Source organism: Quercus lobata, chromosome 9 (genome assembly GCF_001633185.2).
Source record: "Quercus lobata isolate SW786 chromosome 9, ValleyOak3.0 Primary Assembly, whole genome shotgun sequence".
Lineage (NCBI taxonomy): Eukaryota > Viridiplantae > Streptophyta > Magnoliopsida > Fagales > Fagaceae > Quercus > Quercus lobata.
This window is the reverse complement of record NC_044912.1, coordinates 35,454,771-35,480,307: the sequence shown is the minus strand read 5'-3', so window position 1 is coordinate 35,480,307 and position 25,537 is coordinate 35,454,771. Positions and strand designations below refer to the sequence as shown.

The following is a 25,537-nucleotide window of genomic DNA, read 5'->3' as shown; positions in this document are numbered from 1 at the left end:
ACATACAGTAAGCATTGAGATGTGGTGTTCGTGTAAAAGCAAATTAATGCTAACATATATGGCAACATTTGCGTGCTGATGTGTTTCTACAAATGCTTCTAAGGGCTGATGTCATAGTGTCCATGTGCTTATTTATTTTTAAATCTTGTAATATATATATTATAGACCCATGCATGTATGAGTGTTATATGTCCCAATATTAGATTTGGATGTTAGTTGATAAATATTAGTCGTTAGTTTACTATGTTTTGGTGACTATCAAACAGCTCGATCATTAGTTAGGATAGCAATTATCTCCTTGTCATTTCTTTTAAGCTTATCATTATCTCTTATCCAGATTCTTTTTAGACTTTGTATAAAGCCTACAATTAATAATAACAATCTCTAAATTTTATAAGAAAAATTATTTGCAGTAATGCTATTTGCAAGGTTTCGTTTTTCCTCTAAATAAAACCTCTGTGACTGTGTGAGTTGAGGTGTGAATTTTTGTCACCATAGTAATTTTTTTTTTTTATTATCTTAATTACAATACTTAATAATTTGTAATTTATCTTCTAAAAGAAAGTTACAATTTAATTTGAAAATCTAGGTTTATGGGCAAGTTTAAAACTATTGAGTTATAAAATAGTACAAAATTAGTATTATATATTGAATTGTGTTTATAATAGTACTATATCAACTATTCTACATGGTATGGATATAGTACATAGTATATATGGAGATAAAAAGATTAATTATCTCATTTTTTATTTGGCCCTTTAAGAATAAATTCCTAACTCCACCACGGTGAAAACTAATCAGATTTCATTGGGGTGTTGTATCACTACCCATGAGGGTGCATATGCTAGGCTGATGGTGCATGAAAGTACATGAGGTGTGGGTGGCGCTCTCAGGACTATCGAATTTTTATTTTGTTTGAGTTGGCTGACTAATCTAGTTGCTTAGAACAAATTTTGGAGATCAAAAGAAGACTATTTGTAACTCTCTTTTTTTAGCTCTGACACCATGAAATTGGTAGATAATAGATAGAAAAGAACAAAGGTTCCTTATCATGAAAAATCTCTATATTTTTTATATTTGTGTATGTTCAAGGGATAGGTATTCAATCAAGGTTAATTGATTGCCTTAATTCAAGCCATAATCAAGGACTGCCTATATACACAATAACAATGAAAAGTTTCCATTAAATATAGTAATAGATTTGTCAATAAAGAAATAATTAATTAGGATCAAAATCTTCTAGAGTTTTTAAGGTATTCTACCACATAGAATTCCCTTATTGAGAAATATTATATTCACAATATTTCCACTACAAATCATAAGTGGTAGTTCGTTATTAGTTGTTATGGGTGAACAAAAAAATAATTTAAATGGTGAATTCAAATTAGAATCAATAACAATTTACTACTTAATTAGGATTTATTGTGAAAATAATGTCAAATTGTTGTGGACATAACATTTCTCTTATTTTAATCTTAACCTTTTATTTTATAATAAATTATTCAAATGATGCTACATCATTAATACATTAAAAAAAAAAAAGCCTTAAAATAAGACACATGAAATAGAAGATGAGATTTTTTTTTTCTTGAAAGAATAGATCTAGAGCAAGAAATTTTTTACTAAAACCACAATGATTATGCAAATTACATCACTCTCAAACTTGTTCATCTTTACATATTTGATTGGAATTGAATGATTAAACCATTCATGAATTAAGTTGAGTTTACAGTATTTGATGTGGTCCTAGCTAAAGATTCAAAATGATATCAGAGGGAAAAAAAAAAAAAAAAAAAACGCAGCTAGAGATTCAACATATTAAATCGCAAGGTACTTAAGGAGAGGAATTGTTTTTATGACATGTCTTCATCATGACATGCTGGAGGCAACTACATGATGATACAATTAAAAGACATGCCTTTTTCACAAACAGAATTATAAACCTTAAAAAAAAAAACAAAAAAAGTATAAAAGAAACAAAGAAAAAAAGGCAGTCCTTATGATGACAAAAATATGTCACATATTTTATGATCTTTCTTATCCTAATAATATCAATCATTCTTAGTATGATTTCGCTTGGTTAGTGCTCACAAATTGATGTACAAAGCCCAGCCTTGATGTGTGATAGTCAACAGAGAAGATACCACTTGGAAATTAAGGTGGCCTAGGTAGGGAGGTCTCACAACTCATCTTGCGAGTCTAAGGTTGTGGATTTGAATAGTGGTATACCCTATTTAGTGTTCAAGTGATCTCACATGAGTCCAAATCTTCTATCCCACTTTTCCTGCTCCACTCTATACTCCACCAATAAAAACTTAACACGTGTTCACCTAATTAATTAAATACTATCATTATTGACTTATTAATACTACCGTTATTAATTAATAGTAGTATTTAATTAATTAGGTGAACACGTGTTAAGTTTTTATTGGTGGAGTATAGAGTGGAGCAGGAAAAGTGGGACAGAAGATTTGGACTCATCTCACATCATGTATGGTAAGGTTTAATTAGGTCGGAGGCAGTGAATACACCTGCGATTAAAAAAGAAAAGAAAAGATATTCAACAAAGAAGACTGTCTAATATATAGGTGCTTCCTAGATTTCACAAAGTAAAGCAATTAATCTTGATTTCGCTCTCTAATTAAGTATACAATTCCAAAATGTCACTAACCTTTGTTTTTGTCCCTGTTTTTGTTTCTCCCCTCCTTTTTGTTAGATGATATAAAAATCAGTTGGTGACCCAAAAGTATACAATTCCAAAAAGCCACTAACCTTTGTTTTTGTTTCTCCTTTTCTTTTGTTAGATAATATAAAAATCAATCAGTGACTCAAAAAATTAGGGTATAAAAATTAGTTTTTTACTGTTCAATTTTCCTCATTCTTGCTTTATAAATTTTATAGTCCTTATAAGATGAGAACGACCACCCACGTCGGAAAGCAATTAAGCCTATCGCGATTCTCATTTCTGTCTGATACTATAAAAATAAATGCTTTTGCCATGCGCAATTGCGTATACAACTTAAAGAGTTGCTGGAAAATAGAATGGAAGAATATGGCAAATAAGAATTCTATATTCATATACCTTTTTGTTAATCGAATTTTACAATAATTAAAGGAGGATCTTTAGCAAGCATTCCTACTGACTCTAATGAATAGAATATTGATAAAACTTACGTGATGCTTACATGAACAAAATTAATAAAACATACATATATATATATATATATATATACACAACCTAAATGTACTAATAGAATTCATCAAAAAAAAAAAAAAAATGTACTAATAGAAATTGATGGACATAGAGATCAGAGAGACTTGTGTTTTCTTCTCTACTGCACTACTTAATTTGTTTGTTTTTATAACAGTGCGTGAAAGCTCACAACCCAGTGATCAGGAATTTTGTCTCTAATAACCCTTCATCAAAAATCACTCATTCTCACCAGAAGTCACTCTTGTCACCAAGAACTATATATATATATATATATATATCATTTCATCAAGAGTTGCAATTCATTATTATGAATTGGACTGGATCCACAATATATCATTTGGATCCAATGTTTCTAACAAGAATATACATTCATTCTAATTTGTTTTGTATATATATATATTTTTTAAACTCAATGAAAGTGAAAGGGTGTCTGTTTTTAATGGTCTCAGACTTCTCCAAAACCAACTATGCTTAGAATTTAAATAAATAAAAAAATCCCCAAAATCAACTTTTGTCCTATCTCCTCACTGTTTCTTCCATTTTGTACTATATGAATGGATTTGGTATTTTTTTAAAAGTCCCAAAGGTTATTATATAGAGAAATATATAATGGTTGTGTTGGTTTTATTGGAAAACTACTGCTGCTGGTGGTGGTGGTTGGTAAAATATTTAGAAGTATTAGGTGTCATCAACAAGTTTGCCAAAGAAGACTTTAGGGTGCTTGAAATTGTTTTTTTTTTTTTAATAATTAGATAGTTACTATTAGGTATTTTAGGTGTTGGTTAATTATTTTATAACAAATTAATTTGCTTGTAATCATTACAAAAGTTTCATTTTAATTGTTATTTAAGTTTATTTGTAATTATTTGGTGTATTTGAAGTTGAAGTCAGAAGAAAGTTGTTCACCGTACAAGTCTAGGAAATTTGGTCGAATGAGTTGAAGATTAGTTGAGTGAAATCAAGCAATTTTGAAAAGCGGTTGGACAAAAAGTTTTTCTAGCTTAATATTCGCACAACCCTTGGTCGAGCGTTGGTTTTCACGTTTTTTTTTTGGTAGTACTAGTTTTTCAACTCTCAAGCTCTACGCCATATAAAATGAAAAATTAACCCTAATATTCTAGAAGAAAAAGCTGGCCACACAGAAAATCTTGTTAAAGCCACAAAGTCTTTCAACCTCTCCAATTTTCATATATATACTTGAGAAGGATTTTACAACCGAAACACAAAGACGATCACCTATCGTGTACGTGTTGGAGTGCTGAGTTGAAAGTTGAAACCAAGAGACAAGTAAAATAAAAATAAAAATTTGGTTTGGCGGTCAATAATCTCGACTTACAGCATGAAATTACTGTGAAGCTAGACACAAGGTTAAAGTCAACAATTACAAACAAATAATAGAGCCAATGTATATTATATATGATTAAGAGATCAAGGACAATTGTCTTCTGTTCATTTAAAATCAATTATAGAAATAAAATAAACAAAGCAGGGTGGCTTGCAGTTTAAATTTAGGTGAATTAATTGTGCTATTAGCAATAGCACCAAATGTTAGTCATTGAAAAATTTGAGATGTCCAGTTGAATCGCATGTGATAGTCTGAGTCACCTCCACTTTTAAAACGGTGTTGTTGTCCAACAATGCATGGTCCCATACATGAAGTCATAAATCTTTAGATGGAAAAACCATACATCAAATTCTAATGTCACTCTTCCAACAATTTAGCAACTCTAATGCATGTCTACTTGTCTAGAAATCACCACTATATATGGGACCTTGTTAAGGTCATTGGTGGCATGAAAACAAATTCATTGATGGGTTAAGTCACCCCATGCCCTACCCATAGGTCCCGCACATAAACTAAGCAAGATTTGATCCTTGTGAGAAAACAAAAATTACCAAATGACCTCATTAATTGACAACCACTTTCAGGTGATCCCCACAACATAGCAACAAAAAGGAAAATAAATTCCCTAAGAAAATAGAGGGGACTGGAAAAATTAAGAATTTATTTGGGATGTGATGAAAAGTTCAATTTATTTGAGTTTTTAACATTTTTTTTTGTACTATTCATATGTCTCATTGCACTTTTTAATACTATTCATAGGTCCCATTGTATTATTCAGCAAGCTTTTAAATTTTTTTTTTTACATTTTCAGTAAAAAGTTTTTAGTCTCAGTTAAATAAGTTGTTCCCAAACACTCTTAGGGTCTGTTTGGATACTGCTTATTGCTGAAAACTGAAAATACTGTAGCAAAATAATTTTTAAATGTGTGAATAGTACTGTGAGACCCAGTTTTAATGAAAATTTTGGTAAAAAAAATATTTATGAGTCCTGTGAACAGTGCACGGAATCCACTGATTGAAAACATGAAACGTTGGAAAAGCGTGAAACGCAGTATCCAAATGGATACTTAATACCTTAATGACTAATGACCAAAGCAAGCATTATTACTATAGTAGGGTCTTTGATTGGAGTGGCTTGTGAGACAATTAGCCACTTTCTTGAAGTGGGTTTACCTCATTTCTTGCTTGTACTGTTAATAATAAGAAGGCCATTTCAAACTTTGTTTCTCTCATATTCACCAACAGTTTCTACCTTATAACTCACAGAGAGAGATGGGATCTTGTGGGAGATCAGGTTTGGTTTTTAATAGTTAACCCTTATAGTGGCTTTGCAATTTGGCTTGATCGATCGGCTGGGATGCACTTCAATCATCAGCATGCATGGGTACTCTCAAGTTCAACCTCGCTACGAGCTGTTCTCATTGTTTATTCGCAATGCTATTGCTGTGCTTGCCCTTGCTCCTTTTGTGCTGGTTCTCTAAAGGTCTCCCTCCTATAAAAATACAAATTTTCTATCTCACTTTTTTTATTCTACTTTATACTTCATAACTTTTCATATATATTTTTACTTTCTTTATAAAATATTCAAAGTTTAAAATGGAGAAAAAAAGAAGAAGATATATGATAAACCATGATTGGTAGAGTATAAAGTAGAACACAAAACATACATGGGACAAGTGATCAAAATATCATTTCATATTTTCAAGAAGAATGAGTTGTGCTACAACATCTAGAAAATCTCACTCATTCTCTCATGGATAAATTTAGGGAGACACCTAATTTCATAACTTTGTTGACTTGTGTGACTTTCAATGTTGGACATCTTTCTATCCACTACTGATATACCCACAACTTTTCATTAATCACTCACTATTGTACAAGTTAATAAGTTGTGAAAATGAGTATTGTTCTCTCACATGCTCTCTCACTCAAACCACCATAAAACAAAGGTCTAGACTCTAGATATGGTAGGTGAAAATTTCCGTGGTTATAGATTTATTGTTCGAGAATATGAAAGTACTATTTTTATGATAATTTGAACCACTCTATTTTTTTTCCTCCCGTTCCGTTAAAGATTCGAAAGATTTCAAAATAAAATTGGCTTTTCCTCTAGCTAGATTCCCAATAAGCTAACTCATAAACGTATGGTCCTATTAAAATAAGAATGTGACATCAATATCAGGATAAAGTGTCCTTTACTAGGCTTAGGACTCTAAAAATTGGAAAGACAAAAAAATTTCTTTAGGTCTAGATATGGTACACAGATAATAGTTCAAATGCAAAGTAAAGATGATGCCAATGCGAGTGAGTATGGTCAGTGAATGAATATCGTTGATTTAGCTGTGTATGGAACAAACTTTTTTGTGCTTTTCTAGCCTTTTTCCCTTTCTTTTAAAAGGAAAATAGGCCATAGATGGCATTCTCTTTCTTCATGAAGATAATGACGCTTGGATTCTTAGAGTACAAATTTTACATGCATACCATGCACATAACTAAACGCATATGTCTGAGTCATGCAGATTACAAATTAAACTAGGTTTAACTCGGTTCCTTTTTTTTTTTTTTTTTTTTCATTTCAAACCTACCTTGTCCTACTTCTGAAATGAAAACAAATCAAACTGTTTGGGAAATAGCTAGCCAAATATAATAATGATTTATATAATACATTAGGATTATAATTCATGCAGCACAAATTGATAATCGGTTATTTCAAGGGATGATGCAAGGAAATTATCTTTTGCATATCAAGGCTTCCTTACTTAGGGATGAAGCATCAATCAACATCATTTGTTCTGTCTATTACCTTCATAATTGCTTTTATTCTTCTGTGAGAACCAATTTGTTCTATCATGATTTTGGTGTACAATAAATGCAACAGTATGATAAGAATATTTTATTTATATGCCCACTATCCTTAGTTCGAAAGGAAAAATAACTAGTAAAGATAACCTAGTACATAAAAGTATTGGACTTTTGTGACTCTTATCCCTAGGGTTAAGAGCCCGGAAAGAATATCTGAGTTCAGACCTATTAGACTCTATAATGTGGTGTATAAATTAATCTCTAAAGTGCTTGCAAACAGATTGAAAAAATGTGCTGCCTAATTTAGTTTCTTAGAATCAAAGCGCTTTTCAAGCTGGTAGGGTAATCACAGATAATATCTTGATGGCTTTTGAAACTTTGCACTACATGAAACATCATCAATTTGAAAAATCAGGCTTTATGACCCTCACACTTGATATGAGTAAGGCATGCGATACAGAGTTAAATGGTCATTCATGGAATGCTTGTTGAGGAGAATGGGTTTTCATGAAAATTGGGTAGCTTTGATGATGGAATGTGTAGACACTCGACTTTGCACCCATAATTTAATCTTAAAAGATGGCTAAAATGACAATTTCATATACCCAAAAATCATTGTTGCATTACATGCATTAATTCATTCATTGCATATCATAAAAATGATCTTGAGATTCTAATGGTCGCGACGGTATAACCAATTCCCAAATCGAACCGTCAGATTGAAAGATATCACACGGTCTACATGCATTTTGTTTGGATGGAATTGATCACGTGTAATTAATTGCAATTAATTATGATTGGTTAAACAATTGAAATTAATTAAATAATTTTGTGATTGTTTGTTGGTTTTTGTCAAAAATAAGCCTGCTTGCATGGGAATAAAATGGATAATCAGATAACAAGGGAATTGTTGATAATTAAGACTTTTTAGAATATTTATCTATCAGATAATTATTGTTTTAAAGACCTAATTATCAAAATAAAAGGGATTAATTTTAGAATACGAGTTAAAAACACTTCCAGGTGCAATTCTCGACTCAGAAAATCCCTAAAAAAGAATCCAAATTGAACTGAAATTGGAAGTGGGGCTCAACACATGAGAGGTCCAATCGACACTCTTGGAGTGCCGATCGGCACTTCCTAAGTGCCAATTGGCACAACTCTGAGGCTCAACCCTCTGATTAAGATAAAATACATCTGTTATGAATTTTTGGGGATAAGGATGTAAATCAATTCCTATCTGATCCCATTCAACTTATTTTTCAAGCATCCAACCTCTATAAGTAGGAGAAAAACATCATAAATGAGGGCCCTTCTTTTTTTGACTTCTTTGCTCCCCTTGCGTTAAAGATGTTTTGGAAGCTTTAGCTTTAAGAATTTCTTTTCTGTAAGTGAACATATTTTAGATCTCAAAGAGGTAAAAATTCTTTGATTTCTAAAGTATTTCTTTCATTGAAGGGTATATTCATGCAAGTAGGTCTTTACTCTCACTCTTGGTTTATTCTTTTCTTTCTTATATGATATATGTGTTTTGTTCACATGTTTAATTTGCTGTTTAATAGTTGATTAACACGTTTAAGATTTAGTTCTCCTTTAAATTTCAAGATTTACAATAAATTACTAAAAATATTTTTTTTTTAAAGAACAACAACAAAACTGATCTTTATTTTCATTAAATACAGATCTTAAAATTTTCAACAATAAAAACTAGATCTAAAATTTTTTCTGAATAAAAACTTATCTGTATTTTCATTAAATACAGATTTGAAATTTTTTCTGCATATGAAAACAGATCTGTATTTTCATTAAATACAAATCTGAAAATTTTTCTGCATATAAAATTGACCTATATTTTCATTAAATACAGATCTGAATTTTTTTCTACATATAAAATTGATCTGTATTTTCATTAAATATAGATCTAAATTTTTTTCTGCATACAAAGCTGATCTGTATTTTCATTAAATACAAATCAGAACCTTTAATAATAAAAAATGTTTTCTTCAATGTAAAATATCAACAATTTTTTTTTTTTGAGTTCTTAAATAAAAATTGCAGATTTCGAATTCTTAAAGAATGAATTAATCTTAAATTTAGGAATTTCAATATGTCATTGTAATGTCATTCATCATTTGAATGGGTATATAAATGGTCATTTAGAGTCTAGAAGACCAGACTGAGTCTAGAAGACCAGATTTTGTCTAGGCAGAATGAGTGTCTAACACCTTTCCATTCTGTAACCTAGCCCCTAAATCTAGATTTTGGTTCGTAGATAGTGCGTTATCCTTTCCCTTTTTAGATTGTAATCTAGGAAACAAAGCCTTGTAATTTTCCTTTTTTAGATTGTAATTTAGGAAACAAAACTTCGTAATTTTTTACTAGATTGTAATCTAGGAAACAAAGCCATGTATATTTCATGTTATGAAATTGTAATTCATTCAAATAAATGAGAGGTTGTATTATTCAGATATGTACCATGTGTATGTCTTTTTCTTTTTTTCTTATTTTTTTGTAACAAAAAATAAATAAATAAATAAGTGGCGACTCCACATATAATCCTGAAAAGGGAAGGTGCCAATACTTCTTCCCTTTTCTGAGAGCACCTTAGTTTTTCTGGTCTCTCACTGTGGTGACTACACTGGGGATGTCGAGGGCTAAGCTTCACATTAGACTTTAGATGACCAATTATATACCCTTGTTTTTAGTATGATGTTTTTGTGCGGTTCTTTGTGTCTTGTATTACTTGTATAATATTTTGTTTGAATTTTCCATGTTGGTTGTTAAAAGCTTTCCCTAATTGTCATAATGTGTGCCATCAAAACAACAAATATGCATGTACCCATCTCAAAATATAGTGGTAGTAACCATGGATCACCAATCTTCATTAGATTTGGGTACCCAGTGGTGAACTCACCAACTCATAGCCTAAAGTCACTAGATCATTTCTTGTTGACTAAAAATGATAGACCCTGCCGTTTGGACCAACGTAATGTTCATCACATTACAAGTTGGGAGGTGTAATGTCCTAACTATGGGAAATAATAAAACAACAAACTTGCCCTACAGTGTAATGACTTAGAACATATCATTAGGCCAATCCATGTTAAAATTGCATTACATTCTATGTGTGTTTTTTTGGTTGATAGATTGATATAGATGGAGACCTAGCTTTGTTTGACCCAACCAAGCCTTTTCTAGGGGAGAATTTGATCAAGATCAGAGGGAATACTCCAAAGAGAATCCAAGAACGACAGCCAAGCTAGTAGTTCTAGTTCCAAGCCTATCACAATACTGAAACTTGTGAGTTAGGCACTCCATAGTTACAACATCTCAACCCTGTGTTCGATTTGCAAGACAACCCAAGTCACAAGAAATCTGAAGACTCTGTCACCATGGCAAAAGGGGAAAAGCACCTAAACACTGAAGAGCCAATGAACACTTAGGAAACATTATGGTGGCAAGCCAAATTTAGTTGAGCGAAGACATGAACCTTATCGTAAAGCAGTTTCAGAACCTGAAGGGGTAGCCAAGAGGAAAACAAGACCAATCAAAATTCCCCTATCTCGGAGAGTGAGAAGAAGATTAATGAGAAGATAAGTAAGATGGAGGAGATGATCAAAAGGGCTCGCAAGATGGAAGATCTCATGGATTACCAGTCACTCTCGCTTTTCTTAGATGTGAGATTACCCCCAAAGTTCAAGATGCCGATCTTGGACAAGTTTGACGGCACAGGCTACCCTAAATCCCACCTAAAGATGTACACGAGGGCTAGCAGCCCCTAGGAGCTACTAAAGAAATGTTGACACAAATGTTCCAAAACACCTTGATTGGAGCCGCTCTCAAATGGTTCCTCAATGTTGAAGACAATAGAGCTAGAAACTGGGAAGACACTTGTAGGGAGTTTCACAACCAGTACAAGTACAATATAGAGGTCAACGTGACAAGGAGAGATTTGGAGACCACTAAACAAGAGTTGAAAGAGTCCTTCTCTACCTTCATTGCCAAGTGGAGGTCTAAAGCTACACAGATGATGAATGGGCCAAATGAAGAAGAGCAATTAACCATGGTTGTAAAAACATTATTACCTATATACCATAAATATTTTTTTGCTTGGTACTTTCTGAATTTTAAAGTTTTAATTGCTATTGGTACTCAAATTGAGAATGCAATAAATAATGGAACCATAAAAAATGAGGATGCACCTAAGTTTAAAAAGAATTTTGGGTCTAGTTCCAAAACTGCAAAAGTTTCTAATATATATAAAAATGATCTGTACCAACTTATTGCCCAAGTGCAAATATCACAAGGGCCGCCTCCAAGGCTTAGGAGGGAATTTCATGAGCTATATATGCCAATGAGTCAAGTGTTTGAAAAACTAAAAGCAAAAGGGTTGCTAAAACCCTTAGACCCAAAGCCAGTCCTAAACCTATTACCTGCAAGGTTTTATATGAATAAAAGATGTGCCTACCATCAAGGCCCAAGCCATGACACTCACAGGTGTTATAACCTTCATCATGCAATCCAAGATTTAATAGACACTAAGGTGATTGCACCTACAAGGTCTAGTATCACCAATAACCCTTTGCCCAACCATAATCTTGGGAAAGGACCAAGGATTAATTGTTTGATGTTTGAAGAAGAAGGAGAAAAGGACTCGTCTGAGTTGATCTATGACCTACCCGAATGCTTTATGATGACTTGGGAAAAGCTAATGGGTATGACGTTCACTGCAAGGTATGATATATGAAGTGAGGATACTACAGAAATTCCAAATTACCCAACATCCACATATGGGGGGAGACACTTCAAACCCTAATCAAATGATCCAACGTCCACATATGGGGGGAGACACTTCAAACCCCAATCAAATGACCCAACATCTACAAATGGGGGGAGACACTTCAAACCCCAATCAAATGACCTGCACCCACATATGGGGAGAGACACTTCCAACCCCAAGACACTGAATCAAATGACCCATAAAAAATTGCTCACATCACAAGAGGGGGAGACACTTCAAACTCCCATATCTAGAGGCAGACAACCCAATCGAGGCCTTGAACAAGTCAACCCGACAAACACCCAATGAAGAGGATAAGGTCCTCAAGCAGTTGTAGAAGATGCAAGCCAATATATCTTTATAGGGTGTACTCATGGCCTCATACAAGCACCGCCAGAATTTCGTAGACCTTCTCAATCAAATTCAAGTCCCTACAACCACTACTTCTCAAGATTTGAATGCTATGATTGGATCTATAAGTAAGGAACTTACTATTTCCTACTCCAGCAAAGACTTGACAAAGAAGGGGAAGCATCACAATGACCCATTGCACATCACTGTAGATGCCAAAGGTAAGAGGGTACCAATGGTCCTACTTGATGACAAAAGTGACTTGAATGTGTGTCCTCTAAAGACCGCAAGTTGCCTACGCTTGAGCATTGAAGATTTTGTGCCAACTGATCAGCATGTGAGAGCATATGACAACAGTAGAAGGAAGGTTTTAGGAACTGTGACACTAGAGCTCACCATAGGGCCAATGATTAAGAAAGTAGAATTCCAAGTGCTAAACATAGCTTCGTGCGTCAATATGCTCCTTGGGCGACCATGGATCCATGATACAGAGGCCATACCTTCATCCCTATACCAAAAGATTCGGTTTCCACATAAAAGAGCCATAGTTACCATATATGGCGATACTTTGACCATACCAAAGCCCATTTTTGATATCAACTCTAAGAAGGAGCCATTAACCCTGGATGGCTTGGAGATTAAGAAGCCTGGTTTTGAAAGAAAAGAAGAAGAGGTTGAAAAGATCCCTATGGACTTTGATCCCTATAGCAATAACAATGTGGTGGCTATGATGAGAAAGATGAGTTATTTTCCAAGGATGAACCTAAAGAAGATGGTGTAAGTGGCAGTTGCTTAAGTTCTAAAAATTCCTACTGCCACACCACCTTTTAGACTAGGTTATAAACCTACAGATGATGACTTGTTAGAAACGGAAGTGAAGAGGATGGCCCATGCAAAGACCAAAGCAAAGGGACTTCCTTATCCCTCGGAACCCCTAAAGCCTTACACTCCCACATTGAACGGAAAGTTTGTCTAAACTGGAGATAGTTAACGCTATCGGGGATTCCCTGAACCAAGATACAATCCTGAGTTAAAAAAAAATGGTGCCTAGATTTGAGCTATTTTTTGATTGTGACAACAAGCTCCCAGAATTGAAGAAGCAAGACACAAATTGGGTCCCAACTTATTGGGCTGATTACATGAATCCTGATGCAATGACTACGCTTTTGGGAGATGCTATCTGCAATATAGAAGAAGAAGAATACTGGGAGGCTTGTCAACATGCATTGAAAAGCCCATATGAAACAAGAACAAATAATGAAAACGAAGAAGGGGGGGAAGCCCCTAGTGATGATGATGAAGGTAGTGACAGCAAGAGTGATAATAGTGGCAATAGCAGCAGTAGTGACAGCGGAGATAGTGGGGACAATAACAATAATGATAGTGAAAGTAAAGAGAACCGTAGCGAAGATTAGGATAGCCAAGATAGTGGCGATGATAGGGGAGAACCCCCTAGTGATAGAGACGATGAAGATGTGGGATCTTTCTATGAAGACCAGTTTAATGATGATGTGGACTACTACGATGGGGATGTAGAGGATGATGCAGAAGCTGAGGGTGGAAACATAGAGGATGATGCAGAAGCCAAGGATGAAGATATAGAGGATGATGTAGAAGCCGAAGATGAAGATGCAGAGAAGGATGTAGAATCTGAAGGTATAAATTATGATGAATACCCCTATGGGCAACCCTCAGATTGGAGTTGCACTACTGATGCCAGTTCAAAATCAGGCTCTCGATATGACAAGCATGGTAGAGAGATTCCTAAGTTAGGGTCATTCCACAATTCATAACTTGGCTCACTGACCCCATACACTTAGGAAGAAGATGACATAAATGCTAGATTGGCGACACTGGATAAAGAGCTAATGATCCACAGTTTTAGAAACTTAACTCTAGAGGACCTTGAAGACAAAGATGAGAGAATGGAAGGGAATAAATTAGAATACTTCCCTAATACATTCGCCTAAGTAACGAAGGGAAGCATGACCTATTTGGGGAGTGGATAGACAGAATAGAACACCTAGATGCCTTTGTATCTGACAAGCCCATAGATATGGAATTTGATGGTGAAAGCACTGATTATATGGATGAAGACCCTAAAGTACTAATGCTGAGGGAAGAAAGGACTCTCTGGGAGCCAATTCCCATTGTTAAGCCACAACCGAGTTGAAGAACTGGGCATGGGAAGGAGCTGCCCACCCCATGGAAGACTCTCTGGAGAAGATCAAGACCGTCGAACCACTTATTCCTGCCAAAAACATTATCCCTATTGAGTCTGTTTCTGCTAGTATTGTTATTCCTGTTGAGTTTGTTTGTGACCATGTTTCTATTCTTATAGAATCCATTTTTGTTGAGTCTGTTAAGAACTCTACTTCTTATAATATGATTTTCGATTCTACTTATTTGTGTGCTTTGAATGTTTTTATTTTGGAAATTGGTAAAGAAACTTTTAATAATGAGGAATTAAAACAAGGGCATGTAAAACCTATAAAAGAAGAAACCCAACCTATTAACCTGGGAACTGATGATGAACTTAAGATGGTACAAATGGGTAACACCTTAACCTCCTCTAAGAGAGATGCATTAATCGCACTACTAAAAGAATTTAAAGAAGTATTCGCATGGTCATACGAAGACATGCCTGGGATCAATACAGATATAGTGCAACATTGCATTCCAACAGATCTAGCCATGAAGCGAGTCAAGCAAAAGCTGAGAAGAATAAAGCCAGAGTGGACTCTCAAGATCAAGGAAGAAGTTGAGAAATAATACAATGCGAAATTTTTAAGGGTGGTCAACTACCCAGAATGGTTAGCTAGTGTGGTTCTAGTGCCAAAGAAGGACGGGGATGTGAGAATGTGTGTATATTTCAGAGATCTTAATAAGGCTAGCCCAAAAGGTGATTTTCCCTTGCCTCATATTGATATCCTGGTTGATAATACAACAAGACATGCCTTGCTATCATTCATAGATGGATTTTCAGGATACAATCAGATAAAGATGTCTTCAGAAGATATAGAAAAGACCTTCTTCATTACTCCATAAGAGGCATATTTCTACAAGGTCATGCCATTTGGCCTTAAGAATGCTGGTGCCACTTACCAACATGCAACCACTACTTTGTTGCATGATTTGATACAAAAAGAAGTAGAAGTTTATGTGGATGACATGATAGTGAAGTCCAAAGACCATGAAGGGCACATACCGGCTTTACAAAATTTCTTTGAAAGAATCCAATTCTATAAGTTGCGGTTGAATCCGAAAAAGTGTACTTTCAGCATGACATCTAGAAAACTATTGGGATTTATGGTGAATCAGAGAGGAATTGAAGTAGATCCTAACAAGATCAAGGCAATTATGGAGATGAAGCCTCCAAAGACTGAGAAGGAGATCCGAGAGTTTTTAGGAAGGATACAATACAAAAGCAAATTCATAGCCCAGCTCACCATGACATGTGAGCCACTTTTCCAACTGCTTAAGAAAGAAGTTCCCATGGTGTGGAATGAATAATGCCAAGAAGTTTTTGAGAAGATTAAGAGTTATTTGATGAAGCCACAAATACTGGTTCCATCGGTACCTAAAAATCCATTATTGTTATATCTCACAACCATGGATACAGCAATGGGAGCTTTGCTTGCTTAGTACCTAGAAGAGTCTAGAAAAGAGAATGCAATTTATTACATTAGTAAGAAAATGTTGGCTTATGAAGAGAAGTATTCGCCACTTGAGAAAACATGTGTAGCGCTTGTATGGGTTACCTGAAAACTCAGACATTACATGCTTACTTTCAAGGTCTTGGTGATTACAAAGATGGACCCTTTGAAATATCTGATGCAGAAGCCAGTGCAAGATGGGAAGACAGCTAAGTGGGTTCTACTTTTGTCAAAAATTTGATATTAAATATGTGACTCAAAAGTTTGTAAAGGGAAGAGCAATTGCTGATCACTTAGCCCATTGTTCACTTGAAGAAGCCAAAGAAATCCAAGGAGATTTTCCAAATGAGGATATCATGGGGATAGAGTTAGAATCATGGAAGATGTATTTTGATGGAGCAACTAATCAGAATGGAAGTGGCATTGAAGTTCTTCTAATTTCTCCAAAAGGGATACACATCTCATTCTCTGGTAGGCTTAACTTTCCTACCACTAATAATGCCACTGAATATGAAGCTTGCATTATAGGGTTACAAGCGGCCCTAGGTCTTGGAGTGAAAGAGTTGGAAGTATATGGTGATTCAACCTTGATAATTTCTCAAATTCAGAATAGATGGAAGATTAAGGAAGAAAAGCTAATGCCTTATCATGTATGTCTTCAAAAGTTGGCATCAAAATTCGGTAAGATTCAATACCAGTATGTGCCAAGAATGCAGAATTAGATTGCAAATGCTTTAGCAACAATGGCATCCATGATGGATGGACCCAAGGAAGATGAAGTTCGACCAATAGTGGTAGAACAAAAAGAAGAGCTGGCTTATTGTATGACAATAAAAGGAGATGAAGGAATGAATGGGGAAGGTGAATGGTATTCAAACATCTTACAGTACCTCAAGGATGGGACAAACCCGAATTTTGCAAACAAGAATGACCAATTGACCATCAGAAGGTTGTCCACTAATTACATTATTTGTGGTGAAAGGCTGTACAGAAGATCATATAATGGAATTCATCTCCTTTGTGTGATTGCCAAGAAGGCACAACAAATAATTAAGGAGGTCCATGAGTCAAGTTATGGGCCACATATGAATGCACACATGCTATCACGAAAGATAATTAAACAAGGTTATTACTGGACTACTATGGAAGCAAACAACGCAGTTCATGTTTGAAAATGCCATCAATGTCAAGTCCATGGAGATTTGAAGCACATGCCGCCTATGCCATTACATACCATGACTTCACCCTATCCATTCTTTACATAGGGGATAGATATTATTGGGAAGATTCACCCAACAACATCCAATGGCCATGAATTTATACTTGTTGTTATTGATTACTTCACTAAATGGGTGAAAGTTGCCTCATATAAGGTTTTGAACTTGAAGAAAGTTGCTTAGATTATTCAGACTAATATCATTTATAGATATGGGGTATCACATGAAATTATTTCAGACAATGGGTTGCATTTCAAGGGAGAAACGGAGAAACTACTTTAACAATTCAATATTCAGCACCATAAATCCTCACCCTATCGTCCTCAGACCAATGAAGCAATTGAGGCTGCAAACAAGAACATAGGGCAAATTTTGAAGAAGAGCATGAAGAACTACAAGGATTGGCATCTACAGTTACCCTATGCACTCTAGGGGTATAGGACATCAATTCGGTCATCCACAAGAGCCACTCTTTATTCATTAGTGTATGGGATGGAGTAGTCCTTCCCATTGAAATGGGTGTTCATTCATTGAGAACAATATTGGAGAGTGAAATCCCTAAAGTGGATTGGTTGCAAAGTAGATATGACCAGTTATGCATGATGGATGAGACTCAAGGCCTTGTATCACATTCAATGTTACCAAAGAAGACTTAGAAAAGCTTTTGACAAGAAAGTAAAAGCTAGAGATTTGAAGTTAGGAGATTTAGTGCTAAAGGAGATTCGAGCCTCGATTCAGGAAACAAATGGGAAATCCAAGAAAAATTGGGCAGGTCCATATATTATCAAACAGATATACTCTAGGAGAGCGGTAAGGTTGATGGACTTAGATGCAAACCCTTTCATCGAGCCGACCAATATGGATCAATTAAAGAAATACCACGTCTGAGGTGGTAGTCTGAAAACACCAAGTCTGAAGTGGTTGTAAATTATGTTATTTTCTTTCCTAAGTTCAGCAAGAAAAAAAAAAAAAAAAAAAAAAGGTAGGTTGAAAACCAGAAAGGGTGATCTACGCGAAAGGAGAGTAAAAAAAAAAAGTGAGAGAGCCTGCTAGGTTGAAAATCCGAAAGGGTGGCCTAGGAAAAATTTAAGGCACATAAAATGAACTAGGTGATGACCTGATCCATCTACCAAGGAGGTACGTAGGCAACCATATATTGGTCCAGTCACAACTTACCCAAACCCACCATTTACCCATCAAGTACAAAAGAGGAGAAAATTTTTGGCAAAAATTTAACCATTTCATTAAACCATGCCATTACATAAACGTTAAAACCAAACCCTAAAAAAAAAAAAAAAAACAAAAAAAACAAAACAAAACAAAACAAACCCTTAAACAAATCAAACCTTAAACAGAACCCTAAACCTGAAAGTCCTAAATAATTCCTAATCCTAAGAGTTCCACACCAACTTTTAAAATAAACATGTTCAAAGCCAAAAAATAAGAGAATCATTTTTTTCTTCAGCTTTTTCTCCTTTGGTTGTCCGTTGGTTCCATCTATGGTAGGCACTTTGTCATCTTTGTCTCTCCTCTTGAACTCATAGTTGCTATCCCCGTTCTTGTCTTGGTTATATTTAAGAAATTGTTTCCTCATGGAAGCCATGTCAACCTCCTTATCCGCAATTTTGTTCACCAACCAGTTAGAATATTCCACGATCATCCTATGAAAGTGAACCTTAACAAAAGATCGATCCACTCAATCAGCCATGTCCAAGCCCAACAACATATTCCTTACAGAAGTAGGAGTTGTGTACACAGGAGTGAAAGGTTTTCTCCCTCTACCACTAGGAATTCCCTGCTCATACTTGAATTGTCTCAAGAGTCTATCAACCATATAGAAAGTTGCCCTCCTTAATCCAACCAAGAAGATGTGGTTAGATCCAGGAGACTGCAACAAAGGAGGTGGGCACTTCCACCAATAACAATCCCATCAAATTGAGGTACTGGATTTCTTGTTCAGAAATTTCACCCAGTTACTTTCTGTCTGACACTCGATCTTGAGAATAGCCTTACTAAGGAAATTACTAGGACCATAATTAGCAACAGTGGGTGTAGCAATCATGTCCAGTCTTTCCATCAACCATATCTACAAAGTCAAGGGACTCCTAAGAAATTGTTGCAACTCTCCACCAAGAAATACAAAGTCCGGCCCTAAAAGAGTTTCTACAAAGATCAGAGAAGCAAAATTATCACCATCCTTAACTTGACTCACAATACCTATAGCTCGAGCATCCACAAAGCTAGGCCTTCCAGAGCAAAGCAAGAATTCTCCCATGAAGCAAAGAGCTAAGCCAAAATTTTTCTGCATGTTGTTAGATGCATCATGAGTACGCTTATTAATAAGCCTTGTAACAACTGCATGAAGATTCACCATCTGGCCTCCAATCATGCTATTGGTAATTGAGGTAGGAAGCCCTAGAGCATCAGATAAGATCTTCCTATGTTTGGGATCACAAGAAACTACTACAGATTTTTTGCCAAGTTCATAACCCAAAAATAACTGAAAATTCTTCGATTGTGGGACAAAGTTCAGCAGTTTTAAACTAGAATACATGGTCTTTAGTATCCTAGAACTTCACGGCGGCACAGTGAAAATCCCACTTGATCTTGACATTCCTTAGAGCCTTGATCCCCTCTAGCTTGTAGGCTGTGAAATTAGTCTTGGTGACAAAATCAAAGCTACGAACCCATCTGTTGATATCATGTATGATTGAAAGAAGAAAATTTTGATTGCTGGTCATGAATAATTCTTGTATGTGGTTGCTATTTCTTGATAGCTTTGATGCAGAGATTTGTTTGCAGGTTTAATTCTAAAATTGGCTCTCCCAGTCCCTAACTAGGTTTAAATAAGTTTAAAGAGTTTGTAGCTGACTAGGAAAGTGTTTCATAGTCCCTAACGAAGAAAATATTTTTTGAAAAACACAGAAAACACGTCAAAAAAACGTGAGGAGTTGGGGCAAAGTTGGGTATGCCTGTCGGAAATTGGCACCCAGCCCAGACATGACTAAATTGACTTGTTTTGTGTTTTTGGGCAATTCGTGGGTCTGTTTTGGCTCTATTTTTCAATCCAAAAAAATGGTTGTGCTGTAAAGTCTCCAAAAAATTCGTATGGATTGCCAAACTAGGGCATTTGGCCATGCCTTGTCCTTTTTTTCAAAAATTATCACCTCCATCATTTGTTTCGAAAAGAGAAGAAAAGATTAACCAAATCAGGAATTTTCAAAATCATGCATCTATTTTCTAAACTAAGGGCATTCGGCTATGCCTTATTCCCTTTTTCTGAAACAAATCAAGTCAATCATCCCTTTTCAAAAAAAAAAAAAAAAAAAAAAAAAAAAAAAAAGAGAAAGAGAGAAACCTTTTTATTCAAAATAAAAAATCATCATGCATAAGTTTTCAGACGAGGGGCACATTCAGGTGAGTACAAATCACATCAGAATTGGTCAGATAAATTCAAATTGTGTACTACAAAGCTTCATTAGGTGAATTCTAAACTTGTCTCATCTAAGTTTCAGCAAGGCTAAAAGCAATCCAAGGACAAAGAGCTAAAAGTGGAAGTTAGTACAAATTGTCTTACTAAGGAATATTTTTGTCTTTGCAAGAATATAAGATACAAGTTAAGCATCATTCAGACTTCGAGTCCGCTTGCGAGAAGATCTCCTAGATCCACCCCTAGAGGAGCCACCCTCTATGTCTCCTTCTCAACTTGCATAAAACCGAGATTCTTGTTGCCGGTTCTGAAATTCAAGATTTCTGATTCTCTCCTCCAAAGATCTTGTTTGGCCTAAGAAATTACCATTTGGTTGTTCTAAAAAATCGCTAGAGATAGGTGTTAAATTTACTACCATGGAGTTCAAGAAAAAATCATTAAGGGAAAATCAAACCTAATTCACTTCATTGAGCACATACTGAGAAGATTGTGTGCGTGCCACCAGCTGCAAACCTCCAATCATCCCCATGCTTTCTTCCACAAGATCAACACCAACCGGAAGGACAAATTCACAAGTTTCAAAGATAACTTAATGAACAAAAATGAGGATAGAGGACTAAAGGATTTAGGATATACCGAGTCATTCCAAGGGACATTTAGGGTATACTCTGGCCGATCTAGATTCATAGAGCTAAAAGATCCATTAGGATTTATCACTTCATATTGCCATGCCGGGAAATGAGGATATGTCTGCATAAAGGAACTAGAAGAACCACCAGCATTGCTAGGAGGAGGACTCTCCTCTTCAGAGGATGAAGCCTAAAAGTGCAACATGTAGATATTTCACAAAAGGCAAAACAAAGAAGATAAAAGATGATGATGCAAGCCATGATGCAATTTGATCTGGGAAAGAAAGAAAGTTACCGATGTTCCAAAGATGTCAGCTAAGTAACCCTGCAATTGAGCCTGGACAAATTCAAGATAGTCTCCTGGTGTCCCCGAAACAACGTGGCCAACTCAAGCCAATACCCGGTCACCAAGTAGCTAAAAGTTCTACCAACCGGATGGAAGGACAAAGAGGGGAAGGAATCGTCTCAGGAGGGTACACATGTTGAACTTGAGCCAATACCCAGTCACCAAGATACCAATATCTCCCATGGCCACACTCAAACAACACTTAACTACCATTCAACTCTTGAGCCCACGCACACTGTACATGCTCTTCATATCCAAACAACACAGCACAAGAACATAAAATCCCCAAACAAACAACAACAAAAAAACTCACATCATTGGCACCTAAGTTATCGATCACCATACACCAAGCTTGCAAAGAACACTTAGGAGATGTTGACAGACAATACTTAGGTAGCCAACGAAGAAATCTTGGAAACATATCATCCACATCTTCTAAAAGTTGTGAACCAACCCCAAAATATTTATACATCCAGACCTTAAAAAAAAAAAAAAAAAAAAAAAAAAAAAAAAAAAAAAAAAAAATCAACACACATCAGTAACAGCACAACTATACAAATAACCCTACAAAATACATTTGACCAAGAATTTAAACCTCACCTGCCAAACAAATGGTGCACCTCCTAAGCTTGAAAGACTGCGCCAAGAAAGCTGAGTCATGATGTGCAAAAGGGTCGCATAAACCATGCCAACCCAATCATAATTTTTTATCTGGCTAATATCCCTCAAACTCCACAAGTAACGTAAACTCACAGTGCTCCCCAAGTCCGGACATAAGAAAGATCCAATAAAGAGAAACATGAACATATGAGTGCCAATTGCTATAGTCTCACATTTATCAATATTGGAGTACAGCCACATCAAGGGTATATTCTTACTCCTGACTTTTGGAGGCATCACACCTAAGAGACCTCTAATTTCCACTGATGAGATGGAATCATTAATTGCAATTCTCTCACCACCCATTTTTAAGCCAATAATGGCTGAGAATCATAGGGTGTCAGCATCACCTCACCAATCCTGGAAAATGAAAAGTGCAAGTGGTATCCCAAAATCGCTCTGACAATGCGAGAAGCAATTAAAGGTCCTTATACTTATTGGTATCGTGATCCAACAAAGCTCGAAAAAAGGTTTGAAAGCCGGCTTCATTTATGACATTCTTAATGTTTGGGGACAATGCCTCCCTGTAGAAATCAAATCCCCTTACAACTTGAGTCCCCGTTCCCTAATGATGCCCAAATTCCAAGGTTCAAGGTTGTTTTAGGGCCCAATCAGATGTTAAATTGACTTGAGAGGTGTTAAAATGAAAAATATAATTTTTAATGAGCAAAAATCTATTTTTGAAAAATAAAAGCCAAAGAAAACCCACGGTTTGCGTATGCAGGCACAAACCTACGTACGCAGGCCACACGCTGTGTACACAGGCACAAGTCTGCATACGCAGTTAGGGTTTCAGAGACATAAAAAATGTAAGTTTTCTGCATTAAAGACTAAGGTTTGGAATGAATCTCACATCGTCTGGGAGCCATTCCAAACCCCTATTTTTCAACTATATAAAGCCTTACATGGTATCTTTTGAAAAGACAGAAAATCCTAAGGGAAAACCTAAGATTCACTAGAAATAGTGAATCAAAGAGGGAGTTTTTCAAAAAAACTTCCTTAAGTCAATTTTATTTAATTGGGGCCTTTTCTGGCCTTGATCCTTTGATTTTAAGATTACTGATCACGTTTTTATTGATTTGTGATAGATTTGGCTGAGGGGAACAGACAAAATTAAAGTTTGGGAACTCCTTTTTGAGGTATCAAGCTTTAACCTTTCTTTTTCTTTTTATCCTTTCTATTACTATTTTAATCTTATTTCTTTGCCTTGCTTATGCTTATATGTGTTCATGTAGTTTAGTTTTATGCTTTATTTATGTTTGTGAACATGTTTGGTTGTTAGAATTAGGGTTTTAGTTCATGCTCTCTTTTCTGCTTAGTTTGTTTTTGGGATAGGGTTTTGAACAACCCTGCCTGCATGTGCCATGAGCATGTGTACGCAGATCAAATCCTACGTACATGGGATTTGGCCTGCGTACGTAACCCTCTGTCTGCGTACGCAGGCCGTTGCCTAGAAACCCTAATTCTTCTGTTTCTTTCTTGGCTTCATATAACATCTTTTTGTTTTGGGTTTCTTTTCACATGTTTTATACTTTATAAGTTTCTGTTTGTTTTGTTCACATGCTTGTTTGTCTTCAACATGTTTTGATTAGGGTTTATCTTTTTGTTTCTTAGTTTTAATGTCATGCCATTCATTCACATGTCCATGCATTGATGCCATAGGTGCTGATTTGTTGCAAGGTAAGTAAGGTAAGTCATGCATTCATATGAACATGCATTTGGTTGATTTAATCATCTTTTGATATGTGTATATAAAGTTGATCCATGATATGATTTGCTTGCTGCCATGTTGATATTTATGCTTTGCTACCATGATTAGTTGTTGCCTCATTTGAGATATATGACATGATAGGATTTCACATGCTAAGGTTTATATATGTGTGGGTTGGGTTTGGCTCTCTTTTGTTTAAGGGTAGATTGGTATGTGTTTTCGGATGAATAATGCCATGTTGTATGCTTAGGTTGATGGAAATATGAATGTACGCAGCGGAAAATTAACGGATGTACTTCATTCGCAATTGAAATCATGTACTAAGTTAGTTTCAGAATTTAGAAATAAGATAGTGTACCTTGGTACGGTGAGTTTCAAAACCAAAGATGAAAAGTACTTGGGAACACTTTCAATCTTCACTCCAATTCCACTTGTGCCCAAGAAGTGTGGTCTCTCAATCAGTTATATGCGTATGTTCTAAAGAGAATGAAAAAGTGTCTAACACTCACATACACACCATTTCATGTTCATAAAAAATTTTGTATGTTTCTCTTCACATAACTAATTATCTAATTGGGCTAGCCTTTTGGGCCTTTCCAATTGGGCTTTAGTGTATGGCTTGAAGTGGGACCAAAAGGGAACAAATAAGACTCTAGCTCCAATGGGCCTTGGGCTTTTCTATCAACTCTTGACAAGTCCAAAGTTACCATTAATTATATTCAATACTACTATATAAATATAATTGCACTCTAGGCCTTACTAATAAATTATACTCCAAGACTTTATTGTACATACAACCACTTCATAAAATATTCGTAATAATACAAAGTTATGAAAGTAGACTGCCACTTTGTAAATTACTACATCTTAATCCTTGAGTACCCAGTTTAATCCATTAAGTTGTTCATCATATATTTATGAAATCCAATTTCATAAATATATACTTTAGTAACTATTTACTAAAATAGTTAGGCCTAACATTCTAAATAACAAACCCATTAAACTTATCTCAAGTGAATCTTTTGTATCTCCGTTAAGAAACTATGAATTCCATCTTGAGAATATATGTTCTATCAACACTAAATATGGCTACCCAACATACTGAGGTTTTGACTGTGATCTTAGATCTCACTCCTGATATATCAAAGCAACTTACACTTCATAATCAGGTCCATTATTCTCTTAGGATTAAGAGTTCATGTAAATATAAGTCATGAAATTTATTATTCAATTGACAGTCGTTAGGAGAATAATAAATCTCACAACGGTCCAGTTCAATATGTCTTAACTCTTAAAACATATCAACACATCAACTAGAAGCCTCCACTTCCATGATTAAGACAAATCATCTTAGTTGACATGTTATAGTCTTCGCAGATGAAATGTCCAATTTCATC

General features: G+C 35.3%; 1 protein-coding gene across 1 annotated transcript; it reads left to right on the top strand.

Moving 5' to 3' along the window:
• The first annotated feature begins 16,344 nt into the window (after positions 1-16,344).
• On the top strand, positions 16,345-16,869 carry LOC115961656. The gene has a single exon (XM_031080594.1). The coding sequence runs from the start codon at positions 16,345-16,347 to the stop codon at positions 16,867-16,869; it is 525 nt and encodes a 174-aa protein (XP_030936454.1).
• The last annotated feature ends 8,668 nt before the right edge of the window (positions 16,870-25,537 follow it).

Coding starts and splice junctions, on each gene's coding strand:
- LOC115961656 (XM_031080594.1), top strand. CDS start 16,345: ATGGGAAGACAGCTAAGTGGGTTCTACTTTTGTCAAAAATTTGATATT.